The 13,698-nt window shown below is 56.7% G+C and overlaps 1 protein-coding gene across 1 annotated transcript; it reads left to right on the forward strand.

The window, feature by feature from the left end:
• The first annotated feature begins 2,723 nt into the window (after window positions 1-2,723).
• GPR4 (G protein-coupled receptor 4) lies at window positions 2,724-13,117 on the forward strand. Its single transcript, XM_037136815.2, has 2 exons — window positions 2,724-2,823; window positions 10,370-13,117. Exon 2 carries the CDS (start codon window positions 10,559-10,561, stop codon window positions 11,645-11,647), a length of 1,089 nt encoding a protein of 362 aa, XP_036992710.1. The 5' UTR covers window positions 2,724-2,823; window positions 10,370-10,558; the 3' UTR covers window positions 11,648-13,117.
• The last annotated feature ends 581 nt before the right edge of the window (window positions 13,118-13,698 follow it).

The raw sequence follows: 13,698 nt of genomic DNA on the forward strand, positions 1-13,698 counted from the left end.
CCTTCAACCGGGGCCTTGGCCCGCAACCCAGGTATGAGCCCTGAACGGGAACCAAACCGGCAACCCGTTGATTTGCAGAATGACTTTGCAGAATGACACAGGATCCACTGAGCCACAGCAGCCAGGGCCATTTATTTCAATGTTTGAGGCACAACTGTTCTCTAGTTGAGTAGTTCTCAAACTGGAAGGAGCATTAGAATCACCCACAGGCCTTGCGATAGTGACCGCGCAGCTGCCCCAATTCCCGTCAGCGACCACACTTTGAGAACCCCTGCTCTAATGGAAATGTAATAAGGGAGCAAACATGGGGTTTTCCTGGATGGAACAGTACATAAAAATGATGTAGAACATCACACACCTGCGTTTCCTCTTCTCACCTCTACAGATGATCACCTGGAATGGAAAGCTCAGAGCCTTGCAGTTTCACAGTGACAAGTTACTTAGCCCATCTCTTCCTAAGGGAGGAAAATACAAGCAGGAGAAACCTGCGAAGCCCGCAGCTGGAAGTCCAAGTTTAGGGAAGTGTCACTGGGTCTCTTAGCGCTCTGTCGCCCCCTTGTGCCCAGCCTCAAACCTGCATGGGAAAAAATGTGCCTAGAAAGTTCTACGAGAATAGTGCCGCTGGTCATTCACCACTTGCTGACCCCTCCCCACCCACCCCCCGCCAGGGCCACTCAGATTTCCGCCCCCGGTGCAGGGCCCTGGGAGACTACGTTGTGCGGACTCCACCCTCGGAGGTCCCTTGGCCTCTGCTTTCGGGTTGGGTCCTGCCAATCAGGGGCTCAGAGGGGAAACCCGAGGGTCGGAGGAGCGAAGTGGGAGAGTTTCTTTTCCGACGCTCCCTGGATCCCTGGATCCCCGCGGTCTGCAAATGGCTGCGTTCCTGCGCCTAGCGCCCCCACCCCCAGGTGCTCGCCTCCAAACTCCAGCTTTCTGCCCAAAGGGTGGCCGGTCACGTGGTGCTTTGCAGGGTGCTTCCCCCTGCCCACGCCCCTAAAACATCCCTTCGTAAGCGCTGCCACTTAAACTCTGAGCGGCCCCTGTTTCCTGCCAGGACCCTGCCTGAATCGCAGCATAGACTCAGAGTGAGCCCAGGAGAGAGGAGGGGAGCCCTTGCCCGCCAGTGGGCCCCAGGATTTCTCTTTAGGAAGAGCCTGGGACGGCCACGGGGCTGATGGGAGGACTCTGCGGGGCTCGTCCTGAAACTGAACGGGTCTGTGGGGTTCAGTGCGGGGAGGGGCTAAAGCTTCCCCGCCAGCTTCCTCGGAACTGCCCCTCCCCCGTAGGAGGGCAGAAGGGAAAGCCTGTATTCCTGTGTGCGTTGCAGGTCACTTGGTCTTTAGTTAACTCTCTCACTCTCTGTTGTCCTCAAGAGTCCAGAGAGGAGGGCTGCGCCATGGTTCAGAGAGGTGTAGTCACTTGTCCGAGGTCACACAGCGAGTGACCCTAACAGCTACCATACAAAAAAAAACAACTGTATCACTCCATTTATATGAGGTCCTAGAATAGGCAACGCTAATCTCCCAAGAAAAAAAGAGAGCGCAGCGCTGCCTCCGGGGGTGATGCGGAGTATTGCCTGGAAAGGGGCAACGCACCAGGGTCTGGGGGATGGAAATGTTTTCCATCTTGATTTGGGTGCTTAATCACATGGTTGTATCTGTTTGTCACAACTCATTGTACTTAAGATCCGGGCATTCATTTTATTTAAAAAAATAAATAAATAAGTAGGGTTTTGCAAACCTAATAGCGGCCATCGTTGAGTGCTCCATACCAGGTGTGTCCACAGTGCTCTGACGAAGAGTGAATTCTCAGGATCCGGTCGGAACGACGGTGACACAAATAAGCACACGTGTCCGGAGCCCTCACCATTCACGTGCTCGCCCCCGGAGAACTGCGCGCTGCACACCTCTCTCGTGCATTGCACACCTATCCCGCGCACAGTGGCCTTCTGGGCAACAGACACAATAGTCAACAAAGCAGGCACGACAATGACAAATGACGCTCCTCCTGCGGGGAAGGCAGAGAATTAGGAAAAATAAGTGGCATACGTGGAACATTCGATGGTGACCAGTTCTGTGGGGTGAAAAAAAAATAAAACAAGGAGGAATTGGGAACCTGGGAGCGAGGGGCGTGGGTATGTTTTACAAAATTGACAGTACTGACACCTCAGAATGACATCCCCATGACAAAGGGACTATGCCGTGCCCATACTGACAGGAGAGGAAACTGAGGCACAGAGGTCACGTCCAGCCCAAGGTCTGGCCAAGAGGCGGGGCTGGGACCTCAAGCCCCGGAACTTTTTCCGGGGGTGACCCTGACCCTGGGAGTGAGGACTTAACAGAACCCTATGTGGTCTCTCTTGTGGGGGGCAGGCAAGGACCAGAAAGTTAGTGACTCAGGTTTGGGGTCTCCGAAGGGAGGAAATGGATCAGCTGAAGAACAGTCAGTGCGGGGAGCCCCCACAGGAGCCTCCGGGTTTGATCAGATCGGAGGTGCGGGGCTGGAGGGAGAGTTGGCGAAGGGGTGAACGAGGTGGGGGCATCCAGACTGCGGGCTTTGAAGGGCCGATGTGGGAAGGCAGGGGGGTTGCCGCCGCAGGTGAGATTTCCCCGGCTCTGCAAGGCCTCAGTCCGGCGAAGTGAAGGCTGAAAGGGGTTAAGGGGGAGCGACAAAGGAGGGGTTAGTGGGGGCGGGCCTGGCAGGCCGGGGCGGGGCCTGGGCCGGTGAGGAGTCGCCGCTGGATCTCGGGGCCGCCGTCGAGCCCGAGCCCTCGCTGCAGCCCGGAGCGCCGCCGCCCTCCCCGTCCAGCCGCCGCGCGCGCAGGTAGGAGCCGACCCCTCCTCGGTCCGCGCTGGTCGCCCGGCCGCCGCGGGGCGCTGTTCCCCGCGCCCCTGGGGGCTTCGCGTCCCCAGGCCCGCTGCCTCGGTCTCCCGCGCCGTCTGGTCCCCGCCCCTCTCCGGCGCTGGCTCCCCCTACGTCCCCGCGGTGGATTTCGTCTCGGGTCTGTCTCCCCGCCCATCTGTCCTTCTGTCTCCGATGCCCCTGTGCCCGCGCGCCCTCTCCCTCTGGGCGCACCTCTCGCCCTACGCCCCCGTGCGGCTCCGTGGCTGCCTCTGCGTCCCTGCCGGTCTCTCTCCGCCCGTCTCCGTCTCTGCCCACCAGTCTTCCGACCGCCCCTGCGTCTGTGCGGCTCTCTCCCTGCCTCCGTCTCCACGCCTTTGTGTCTCTGTCCATCTCTTTGCCTTTTCCTTCCCGGTCTCGCCGTCTCTCCCTATGTCTCTGCGTCTTAGACCCCGTCCGCATCTCGTTGCAAATCCTCGCCCATCCCCTGAGCTTCCCCCAGGGCCGAAGAGCTGCTTGGGAGGCGGGTGGGGGACAGCAGAGTTGCTACCTGGGGCAGGTAAGCTCTGAGTGACACTGTGACCCCAGTGCCCCTTTAACACAGTCCCTCCACTGCTCCTGAGGTCGCACCCACCCCACCCTCCAATTTCAGGAATTCCTGGCTGGGGGGTGGACTTCCTTTCACACTTCCTCCCTTCCAGGGTTTGGCTGGGTCACCATTAACTCCTTCCTGCCTTTACCTCATCCCCCTTCCTTGGACTGGTTGCCCCCGCCCTCCAAAGCAGGCTGAGGGGCAGCTCTGGAGCCCAGGGGGGCATCGGTTTGAGGGTGTGTCTATGCACTCAGGCAGGATGTGCGCTGGGAGTTTTACTGGGAGGCACAGCTGGAGATGATGGGGGCCACCCCCTCCAACGCCCCCCCCCAGGACCCACACCCGCCACTTTCCTTCCGAACCCCCCAAGAGGGCCCCCCACCAGCTTCATCTCTGCAAATGACTCGAATTCAGATTCGGGGTGAGGATGGGGAGGTTTTTCCTTTCTTAGGGGGGGTTCCCACCAGGATGAGATGATAGAAACTTATGAGGGCTCCCAAACTCGGCATCGTATCATCAAGAAGCCTTGAATGTGAGGTCTTCGAATAGAAGGATCCAGAATGTGGGAGTGATCGGAGGAGAGAACTGGGAACGCAAGTCAAAGGTGCTTAGGATAGTCAAACCCTTCAACCCCAAAGGACTCCTGCTGGAATCGTGACCATTTCCAGTGTTCACAGCTGTGGCCTGGAAAAGACTTTCAGAGACACCTAGGCCAAGCACCCACTTTACAGACAGCAAAACTGAGGCCCAAGAGGAGAAGTCCCCACAGCGAGTCAGTGCCAGTTGGGGGTTGGGGCTCTAGTTCCACGGAAGCCCAAATCCAGAGAGCCGGCTTCTTTTCCTGCCACTAAGTCGGATTAATTTGGAGTAGGAGGTCTACCCAGCGAGGGGGAGAATGCCAGGGTGCATAGGAACGGCTGGGACCCAGAAGGGAGCACTTTAGAAGCAGAGAAGAGAAAACATTTCTGAAGCCATGGTGGTGGCCAGGGAAAGGGGGCAAGAGTCGGTTTGTGGGGAAGGTGAGGAATCTCAAAGGAGGGGAGAGAGGAGGAAAAGTAGGGGGCAGGGGTTAACTCCTGCCTGGTTCTGTCTCCTGACCCCCCCCCCCCCCATGAAGCCCACTGCTCCCAGGGGACAGGAGCTATAATTTGGTTTGTGTCTAGACAAATAATAACTCAGCTGCTGTGAGCCAGCAGGGAGTGATGAGGCCAGGCCCCCTGGGCAAGGGGCAGGGAGAAAGCCTGGGTGCCTAGTACCCCCCCATCCCCAAGTGATGAGAACTGAGGGACTAGGTGGAGGTGGTCACTAAACTCCCCCCAGCTCCCTAGAGCGCCCCCCACCTCCCCCCCACACCGTGATTCTTAGTATCTCAGAATTCTGCATTCTGCATAATCTTAGAACTCCAGGCTGCTGAAATGTTAGAAATAGCATAGATAAGGGGGAAAAGCAAGAGGGGTTTACCCTACATAGAGTATGCTCCCATTTCTAACAAAAACAAAAGGGAAATACGCATTCGTGTTTTTGCTTGGCAAAGATCATAATCACTGAGAGTTTAATAATAGATTATGAAAGTCATAGAATGTTTTTAAAAAATCATAGAGCGTTCTAACAATAGAACTTTTGAATCTTGGAATGCAAGCCTCCTGGGCTATTGGGTGAGGGCATGGTAAGCCATGGTGGTAATAATAATAGAACGGAACAAAGGTAGAACTCCAGAACATCGTTACAATAATAGAACGGTAAACTGTGCCCTGGCCTAACAATAGAACCTGAGGATTGGGGGACGCTGGAATTTAGAACATCGGAGTGGCGGAGTCCAGGACCCCGGTGCCCCTTCCTGGTGGAGTGGGCTTTGGGGGGGATGGGGACCCATGAGCTGGAAGAGGGGAAGCTGAGATCCAGCAAGGCGGTCAGCTTGGCCTGGCTGTCCCCTGGCTTCCGCCTGCCACCAGGACACCAGGTGGGGAGCGAGACTTGGTGATCACATTTCGTCTCCTAATGAGAGGACTGGAGCTGGCCGGTCCCCTGGGGCTGCCAGGAGAGCTGGGAGCCAGGGGAGGGGGAGCAGAGCTGACAGAGGAGGAAGTGGGGAGCAATGGCCTGCTGGCTTCTGGGATAAATCTGGGGAGTGGAGGGTGGTGGGAGTGTGGGGGGCTCCATCACTTCTTCTCTAGTCCTCTCAACACCACCCCAGTCTGGATTTAGGGGTGGCAGGCGGACCTAGGGACGGATATGGTGCAAGCAGCTGAGGGATAAAGTGAGGGCCGAGATCTGACCCAGCCATCTTGTCCACACCTGGGACTCTCGCTCTTCGTGTCCCTCTGCGGGGGTGGGCATCAGGGACCAAATGGGGGGCCGTCTGAGACAGGTGGAGCTTCTCGTGGGATCTGTGAGATCCGGGGATGGAGTCCCCAGCAATGCCCGATTAAGGCAAGCAACCTAGATCCCAGCTGAAGAGGGTCCTGACCCTGGGCGTGAAGCCCGGGAACTTGGGGAGGGAGTCAGGTGACGGAGGGACACCCAAGACACTCCAAGTCACTTGCTTTCATGGTGAGAAAGTTCGTGTATTTTTCAGAAGATTCTCAAGAGGGGCTGAGACCCCAGAAAGACTTGAGGAAAGTCGCAGGAGGGCAGAGAGTGTGGAGAGAAAACATTCAGGGAAAGTAAGCTCTTCCAGTTAAGAACGAACCTGCCGGGACCCTGACCAGTGTGGCTCCGTAGGTTGGACGTCATCGTGGTTCGGCAAAGCGAAAGGTCACCGGTTCAATTCCTGGTCAGGGCACATGCCTGGGTTGCTGGTTTCTGTCTGGGTCAGGGCATGCGCAAGAGGCGGCCAGTTGATGTTTCTCTCTCACACTGACGTTTCTCTCCCTCGCTCTCTCCCTCCCTTCCCCTATCTCTACAAGTAAATAAAATCTGTATTTAAAAAAAAGTCTGCCCAGTCTTGACACATCATGTGACTGAGACAACTGCCTTGCCCCTCTGGGCCTCAGTTCCCTCATCTGTCCCAGGGAGGGGTCAGAAATAACCTTGCACCCCGCCTCCCACCCCACTCCCCACCGTGGTCATCTACGGGCCTGCTGTGCTGTGGAATTCTAAGTCTACCATTCTGGGCTCGATGGTGGGCAGATCTGGCAAGGTGGGGGGAGAAGGGAGGGTTTTCTGAGGCTCCTCCGCATGGCCAGCACTCCCTAGAAGCAGGCCGATTGCAGAGGAGAGGTAGGAGGAAGAAGGCGTGAGTGTCCAGCTGGTTCCCCCCTGAGGAAATTAGCAATGGGAAGTATATTTCCTCTGGGCGCCAGAAACTATTCTCCATCCTGTGTGTCTGCATCAGCCTCAGCAGAACCCAGGTGGTCTGCCGAGGGTGGGACCAAGGGAAATGCCAGCCTCGGGGGCTGCGTCCCACTAAACACTTGTTTCTGGTCTCAGCTGTCCAGAGCCTGCGGAGTAACAAGTACTCAAGAATGTAAGGAGAACATCGACAAGGATTTTCCTATCTGTGATGTGACTGGCATGAAAGTGTGTGCCCCTCCCCTTCTTATAAAGCAGAACCTGAAGCTCCTGAGGAATAAAAAAGTAATTCTTTCACTGTTACAAAAGGAAGGAGAGACAGGGCAAGAGAGAGAGGGGCGGGGACTGAGGGTCAGAGAGCCTGGGGACAGGTGTTTTGGGTGACTTGGAGGGTCAGGGAAGGGACTGGATCCCACTATTACTGTCAGGAGCAAGCCCCCTCCGTCCTATCCACACAGGGTCCAGGAGCCCCCCCTTCTGAGTCTGGGTGGGGGCGCAGGGCGGCTGAGGACCCCGCAGAGGGCTCGGGACTTCCCTCTGTAGCAGGACTCAGTCTGGGCCTTCCCATGTCAGTTCTGTAGCAGACGGATCCTGCTCTTTTCACTGCCACCCCTCATCTTCTTCTCTGGGTCCCCCAGGGGCTTATTTGAGCCTGACGGGGGGGGGGGGGGGGGGGGGGGGGCGGGGTTGGTGCCACTTGATGGGGGGAGGGAGCCTGCGTTGGGGAGTAGGGTACCCAATGCGTGTTCCTTCAGTCTACGGTTGTTCGTTAATCACCTACTGTGTGCTGGGGACACTACAGCGGTCGACCCAAGGCCCCTGCCCTTCGTCGGCCCCTGCCCTTCGGGAACTTCCACTCCAGACAGACAAAGACGAGATACAGGTGCTGTGAGGAAAGAGCCCTGGGGCAGTGGGGGTGGGCGGGACTCTGGGTATGAAGGGCGTCCCCGAGGAAGTGAAGGAAGCAGGAAGCTAGTTCTTCTCTTTTCTCTTTTCTTTTCTTTTTTCTTTTCTTTTCTTTTCTTTTCTTTTCCTTTCTTTTCTTTTACTTTTCTTCCCTCCCTTCCCCCTTCCCCTCCCCTCCCCCTTCCTCTTCTCTTCTCCTCTCTTCTCTTCATCCTCACCCGAGGACATGCCCATTTATTTTAGAGAGAGAGGGGGGAAGAAAGGGAGAGAGAGAGAGAGGAAGAGAAACATTGATTCCATTCCGTTGCCTCTCATACATTCCAATGCACCTGATCCAGAACTGAACCCGAAACCCAGACCTGTGCCCTGACCGGGAATTGAACCTGTGACCTTTCGGTTTACCGGAGGATGCTCCAACCAACTGAGTTCCACTGGCCAGGGCAAGAAGGCTAGTGCTAACAAGATCTGAAGGAAGAGAGGGCCAGGAGGACGGTACAGTAGGAGCACAAGCTGTGAGGCTAGAAAGGTCACTGCCCAGCAAGTCAGGCAGCGCCCCGTCCCCTGGGGCAAGGCGCTGGGATTTTACCTCAAGCCCCCTGGGAAACCACTGGAGGGAAACCATTGAAGGAACCAGGGCTGATGTCCGAGTGGGAAAGGCCGTTCTGGCTGCGTTGCGGGAAATGGGATGGAAGACGTCAATGGCAGCTGAGAGAGCAGTGAGGAGGCCACTGTAAAGATTCCAGCGAGTGAGCTGGCTTGGTGGCACCAAGCAGGCAGTGGCAGGGGTTTTGGAGACAGGTGCGAACTCAGGATTTATTGTGGAGGACGTCCAGCCGGAGGGGTTTCCCATGCAAGGATGCTCAGACATCAGGGAGGTTTCCAGGGACCTGCTGTGTGACGTTGGGCTCATCCCTTCCCCTCTCTGGGCCTTGGTTTCCTCATCTGTCCAACGGGCTCAAGCAGTGGTTTTCAAAGTGTGTCCTGGGGGTTCTTCAAAGGTGCCACCCACCATCTGCCACTTTCTTTCCTTTTCAAAAAGTAATTGTATTTACATGGGTCTGTGAACCAGAAAACTGTGGTTCGATCCCCAGTCAGGGCACATGCCTGGATTGCAGGCCAGTTCCCAGCAAGGGATGCATGAGAGGCAACCATACATTGATATTTCTTTCCCTAACCCTTCCCCTCTAAAGATAAATAAATAAAATCTTTTAAAAAATAATTGTATTTATTTACTTTTAGAGAGGGGAAGGGAAAAAGAGGAGAGAAGCATCAATATCTGGTTGTCTCACACACATCCCCTCCTTGGGGACCTGGCCTGCAACCCAGACATGTACCCCGACTGGGAATTGAACCACGATCCTTTGGTTAGCAGGCCCGTGCTCAATCCACTGAGCTACACCAGCCAGACCCTGCCCTTGCTCCAATCCAGCAGCCTCCGCTCTCACCCCTTCCCCCCTGCCCTCTGCAACTATGGTTCCCAGCCCCGGGCCTCTCTCTGCCCAGCCCTTTCTGAGTGGAAAGCACGGACTGGAGCCCAAGGGGCAAGAGCCGAGATTCCCAGTCTCCGGTCGTCAGTACCTTGGACAGGTCTCTGAGCTGCTGTGTGCCTCAGTTTGTCAAACAGGAGGAACACGCAGCACTTTTCCTCATGGGGTTTTTGACATTTTAATAAATTAATACCCAGAAAAGTGCTTCGAACAGGGTTTGCTATGTACTGGGACTCATGAGCTTTAGCTGTTATCATCACCATCACCATCATCATCATCAAGAACGGGGTACCCTGGGTTAGGAGTGGGAGGCTGGTCCTGCTTCCAGTTCCGGTTCTTGTTGGGTCACTGCCTTGCTGTTCGTCCTTGAGGGGAGTTCCCGTAAAACCGCAGCGTTAACCTAGTCCATCATTTCCCAAGGCATGATCCAATTACGCCAGTTTTATGTGGTTTCTGGAAGAAAGTTCTGAAATCCAAATTGGGTTATTATTTGACATCTATTAGGGGAAAGTCGATCTGGCACTTCAAATCTGGGTTTTCAGAGGCCTGTTGTCTGGAATGGGGCTCCATGAGGCAGCCTATAGGAATAAGGGCGAGCAGCGTGGGAGAAGGGGTGGGACCTGACGCCCTGACCCCCTCACTGGGTCCTCTCTCCCCACAGGAACCGAAAAGTCAGCTCTGAACTGTGAGGGGGGGGGGCCTCATCTCAACCGCTCTGCACGACCGAGCCTGAGCCTTCCCCTCCCCCCTTCAAACCGCCCCCTTCATCTATAATCCTCCTGATCCAGCCCTTACTCACCTCCTTCCTGTGTCTTAAAAACCATTTCCACACTCCCCAGACTGAATCCTTCCTCCCTGTCCACTCCCCTCAACACCTCCTTTTCCATCTTCTTCTCTTCACTGGTCACCTTCCTTGTTACATCATTTCTTAAAAAATATTTTAACTTATTTATTTTTAGAGGTGGGGGGGAGGAGAGTGGGAGAGAAACATCAATGTGTGATTGCCTCTCATGCGTCTGCTGCTGGGACCTGGCCTGCAACCCGGGCATGTGCCCTGACTGGGAATCAGACCTGGGACCCTTTGCTTCGCAGGCCCGTGCTCAATCCACTGAGCTGCACCAGCCAGGGCCCTCATTTAATTTCCGATCGGGTCTATACACACCTGCTTGAGGAAGCTCTTTGTTCCTCCCACCATTCTCCAAACCTCCCTCCTGTGCTAATTGTATCCTTCCTCCAACTTTTCCCTCTCAAGCTCCGCCCCTTCCTGTCCAGCCTGGCCCAAGATTCACGGTCAACCTCGTCTCTTCCCCGAGGCCTGGCAACCACCATGTCCCCCTGAGCCTGCAAGGAGGGGGCTCAGGGGCCCCGATGGCCTCCCGGCCCCCGCGGCCCCCCAGCCCCCGTGGGCCAGGGGAAGCGCCTGAAAGCCCCAGTGCCGAGAATGGGCAACCGCACATGGGAGGGCTGTCACGTGGACTCGCGCATGGACCACCTCTTCCCGCCTTCCCTCTACATCTTCGTCATCGCCGTGGGGCTGCCCACCAACTGCCTGGCTCTGTGGGCCGCCTACCGCCAGGTGCGTCAGCGCAACGAGCTGGGCGTGTACCTGATGAACCTCAGCATCGCCGACCTGCTATACATCTGCACGCTGCCGCTCTGGGTCGACTACTTCCTGCACCACGACAATTGGATCCACGGCCCCGGCTCCTGCAAGCTCTTCGGGTTCATCTTCTACACCAACATCTACATCAGCATCGCCTTCCTGTGCTGCATCTCGGTGGATCGCTACCTGGCCGTGGCGCACCCACTGCGGTTTGCCCGCCTGCGCCGGGTCAAGACGGCCGTGGCCGTGAGCTCCGTGGTCTGGGCCACGGAGCTGGGCGCCAACTCGGCGCCCCTGTTCCACGATGAGCTCTTCCGCGATCGCTACAACCATACGTTCTGCTTCGAGAAGTTCCCCATGGAGGGCTGGGTGGCCTGGATGAACCTCTACCGCGTCTTCGTGGGCTTCCTGTTTCCGTGGGCGCTCATGCTGCTGTCCTACCGCGGGATCTTGCGGGCCGTGCGGGGCAGTGTGTCCACCGAGCGCCAGGAGAAGGCCAAGATCAAGCGGCTGGCCCTCAGCCTCATCGCCATCGTGCTGGTGTGCTTTGCACCCTACCACGTGCTCCTGCTCTCCCGCAGCGCTGTCTACCTGGGCCGCCCCTGGGACTGCGGCTTCGAGGAGCGCGTCTTCGCCGCCTACCACAGCTCGCTGGCCTTCACCAGTCTCAACTGCGTGGCCGACCCCATCCTCTACTGCCTGGTCAACGAGGGCGCCCGCGGCGACGTGGCCAAGGCCCTGCACAATCTGCTCCACTTCCTGGCCAGCGACAAGCCCCAGGAGATGGCCAACGCCTCCATCACCCTGGAGACCCCACTCACTTCCAAGAGGAGCAGCGTGGCCAAGGCCATGGCCGCCGGCTGGGTGGCCGTTCCCCCCTCCCAGGAGGACCAGGTGCAGCTGAAGATGCTGCCACCGCCACAGTGAACCTCGAATTAAGCAGAACACCGCTCCCCCCAAACCCCCTCTAAATCTGGTCCTACACTCCCTGCCTTCTTGGTCTGGTGTATGCAAATTGTATGTAAATAAGGCTGTGTTACTCTTCATAAGAATATAAGAAAATAGGAAAAGGGTAAGGTCGGCGTGTCACTGGTCAGCTGTCATCCTCAACCATGACCCCTTAAAAATTCAACTGAACTGTGCCTACCCCTGTACGGGTAGTGTTAGTGACACAGTGGTGACAAATAAGAGACCTGGCCCTGCCCTCATGGGCTCCCACGCCAATGGGGACAACAGATCAGTCCCTGGATGGTGATGACCCAGAGTGGGCAGGGCTCAGCCAGGACAGGCCAGGGTCTGGGGGAACCCGAAAGGGCATCTGACCAAGTCTGGGGGACAGGGAGGGCTTCCTGGAGGAGGGGACCAGTAAATTAAATTTCCAGAAGGTAAAGCCAAAAAGAGAGAAAAGTTTGGACTATTTCCAGCAAGATGGTAAAGGAGAGTGACTCAAAGGGCAGGTGGAAGGAGAAATTCATTGAGTGTGGAGCGATCCCTTTTGCTCTTGGGATCCCTGCCCCATCTTACAGGGGACAGCGAGCAGGAGAGAACAGTTCTGAGTTTTTTAGGTAAATAGCATTCTCCAAGTCAGGATGAGGAAGAAGGGGGAGAATGTCCAAACCCAAGCGAAGGGCAACCACAGCAGGCTGGTTGGAGGAGGGGTGAGCAGCGCAGGCTGGGGCAGGGGACTTGGGACCAAGATTCAGTCACAGATCCATTTGTACCTACAACGTGCCCTGTGCTGACTGGGGCTGGGGACACGGGCGGGTGACTGAGACAGCCCAGGCGCCACCATCATGGGGCTGGCAGTAAATAAGTAAATCAAAATAAGGTTTGGAAGGAAGGGACAGAGGGTGACATGGAGTCTGATCTGCGTGAGGCCAGGGGAGGGCTCACTGAGATGGTGGCTTTTGAGCAAAGACCTGAAGGAGCTGAGGGGGGTCAGCCCAGTGGTTGTCAGGGCGGGCGAGAGCATTGCAGGCAGAGGGAACAGCGAGTGACAAGCCCCGGGGTGACAGTGCCTGAATTCTGAGGCACAGTAACTACGGTGGTGTGACTGGAACAGACAAGAGTGACAGAATGGAAGGTGAGACTGGCCAGGGGACAGAGGCCCATCTTTCAGGGCTGTTAAAGTCCTGGTAGGGCCCTCGCTGGTGTGGCTCAGTGGATTCAACGCGGGCCTGTGAACCAAAAGGTCACTGGTTCAATTCCCAGTCAGGACACATGCCTGGATTTTGGGCCAGGTACCAGTTTGGCAGGGGTAACACGAGAGGCAACCACACATTGATGTTTCTCTCTCTTTCTCCTTCCCTTCCCCTCTCTCTAAAAATAAATTAATAAAATAAGATAAATGAAGTCCTGGTGAGGACTTTGCCTTTTACTCTGAGATGAATGGGAACCACAGGAGGAAGGATGCGCTTTGACTTAAATGTTAACAGGATCCGGCTGGCTGCGGCGTGGGGAGCAGGATGGCGGAAGTCAGGGCAGAGGCCGGAGCCCCATGCAGCGGCGACCGCCAAATTCCAGGCGGGAGATGCTGGCAGCTGGAGCAAGGAGCAGGGGTGAGCTTTGGGATTTGTTCTGAAGGAAGATAGTGATGGAAGCTGCACACGGGCCCGTGGGACTGTGCAGCGTGAGCCTCGTGCCCATCCTGGGAAAAGGGTAACGGAGAGCCGGCGCTGGAAGAGCCTCTGGGAATGGTCCCAGGCCCTATTCCGGGGCAGTCACTGGAGAGGCCAAGAGACTAGCCCAGGGTCACACGGCCGGTGAGTCAGCCTGGAGCCAGCGTAGGCTAGCCCTCCCCTCCCCCTCTCTGCCTGTGTTCCCACGCCCCAGAATGGCCGAGGCTGTCTGCTCCTGTTGATGTCTCCCTCCCTCCCCGGCCCCTCCGAGGTCACCAGGAATGGTCCTTTTTCTACAACCAGGCTGGAGAACTGGAGGAAGCACCCAGCTCGGGACAGGCCACGCCCCTTCTGGTAGAT

Source organism: Artibeus jamaicensis, unplaced genomic scaffold, assembly GCF_021234435.1.
Source record: "Artibeus jamaicensis isolate MK-2021 breed Jamaican fruit bat unplaced genomic scaffold, CSHL_Jam_final contig_1526, whole genome shotgun sequence".
NCBI lineage: Eukaryota > Metazoa > Chordata > Mammalia > Chiroptera > Phyllostomidae > Artibeus > Artibeus jamaicensis.

What these genes read in the sequence shown, in the direction of transcription:
- GPR4 (XM_037136815.2), top strand. Translation starts at nt 10,559, where the DNA reads ATGGGCAACCGCACATGGGAGGGCTGTCACGTGGACTCGCGCATGGAC.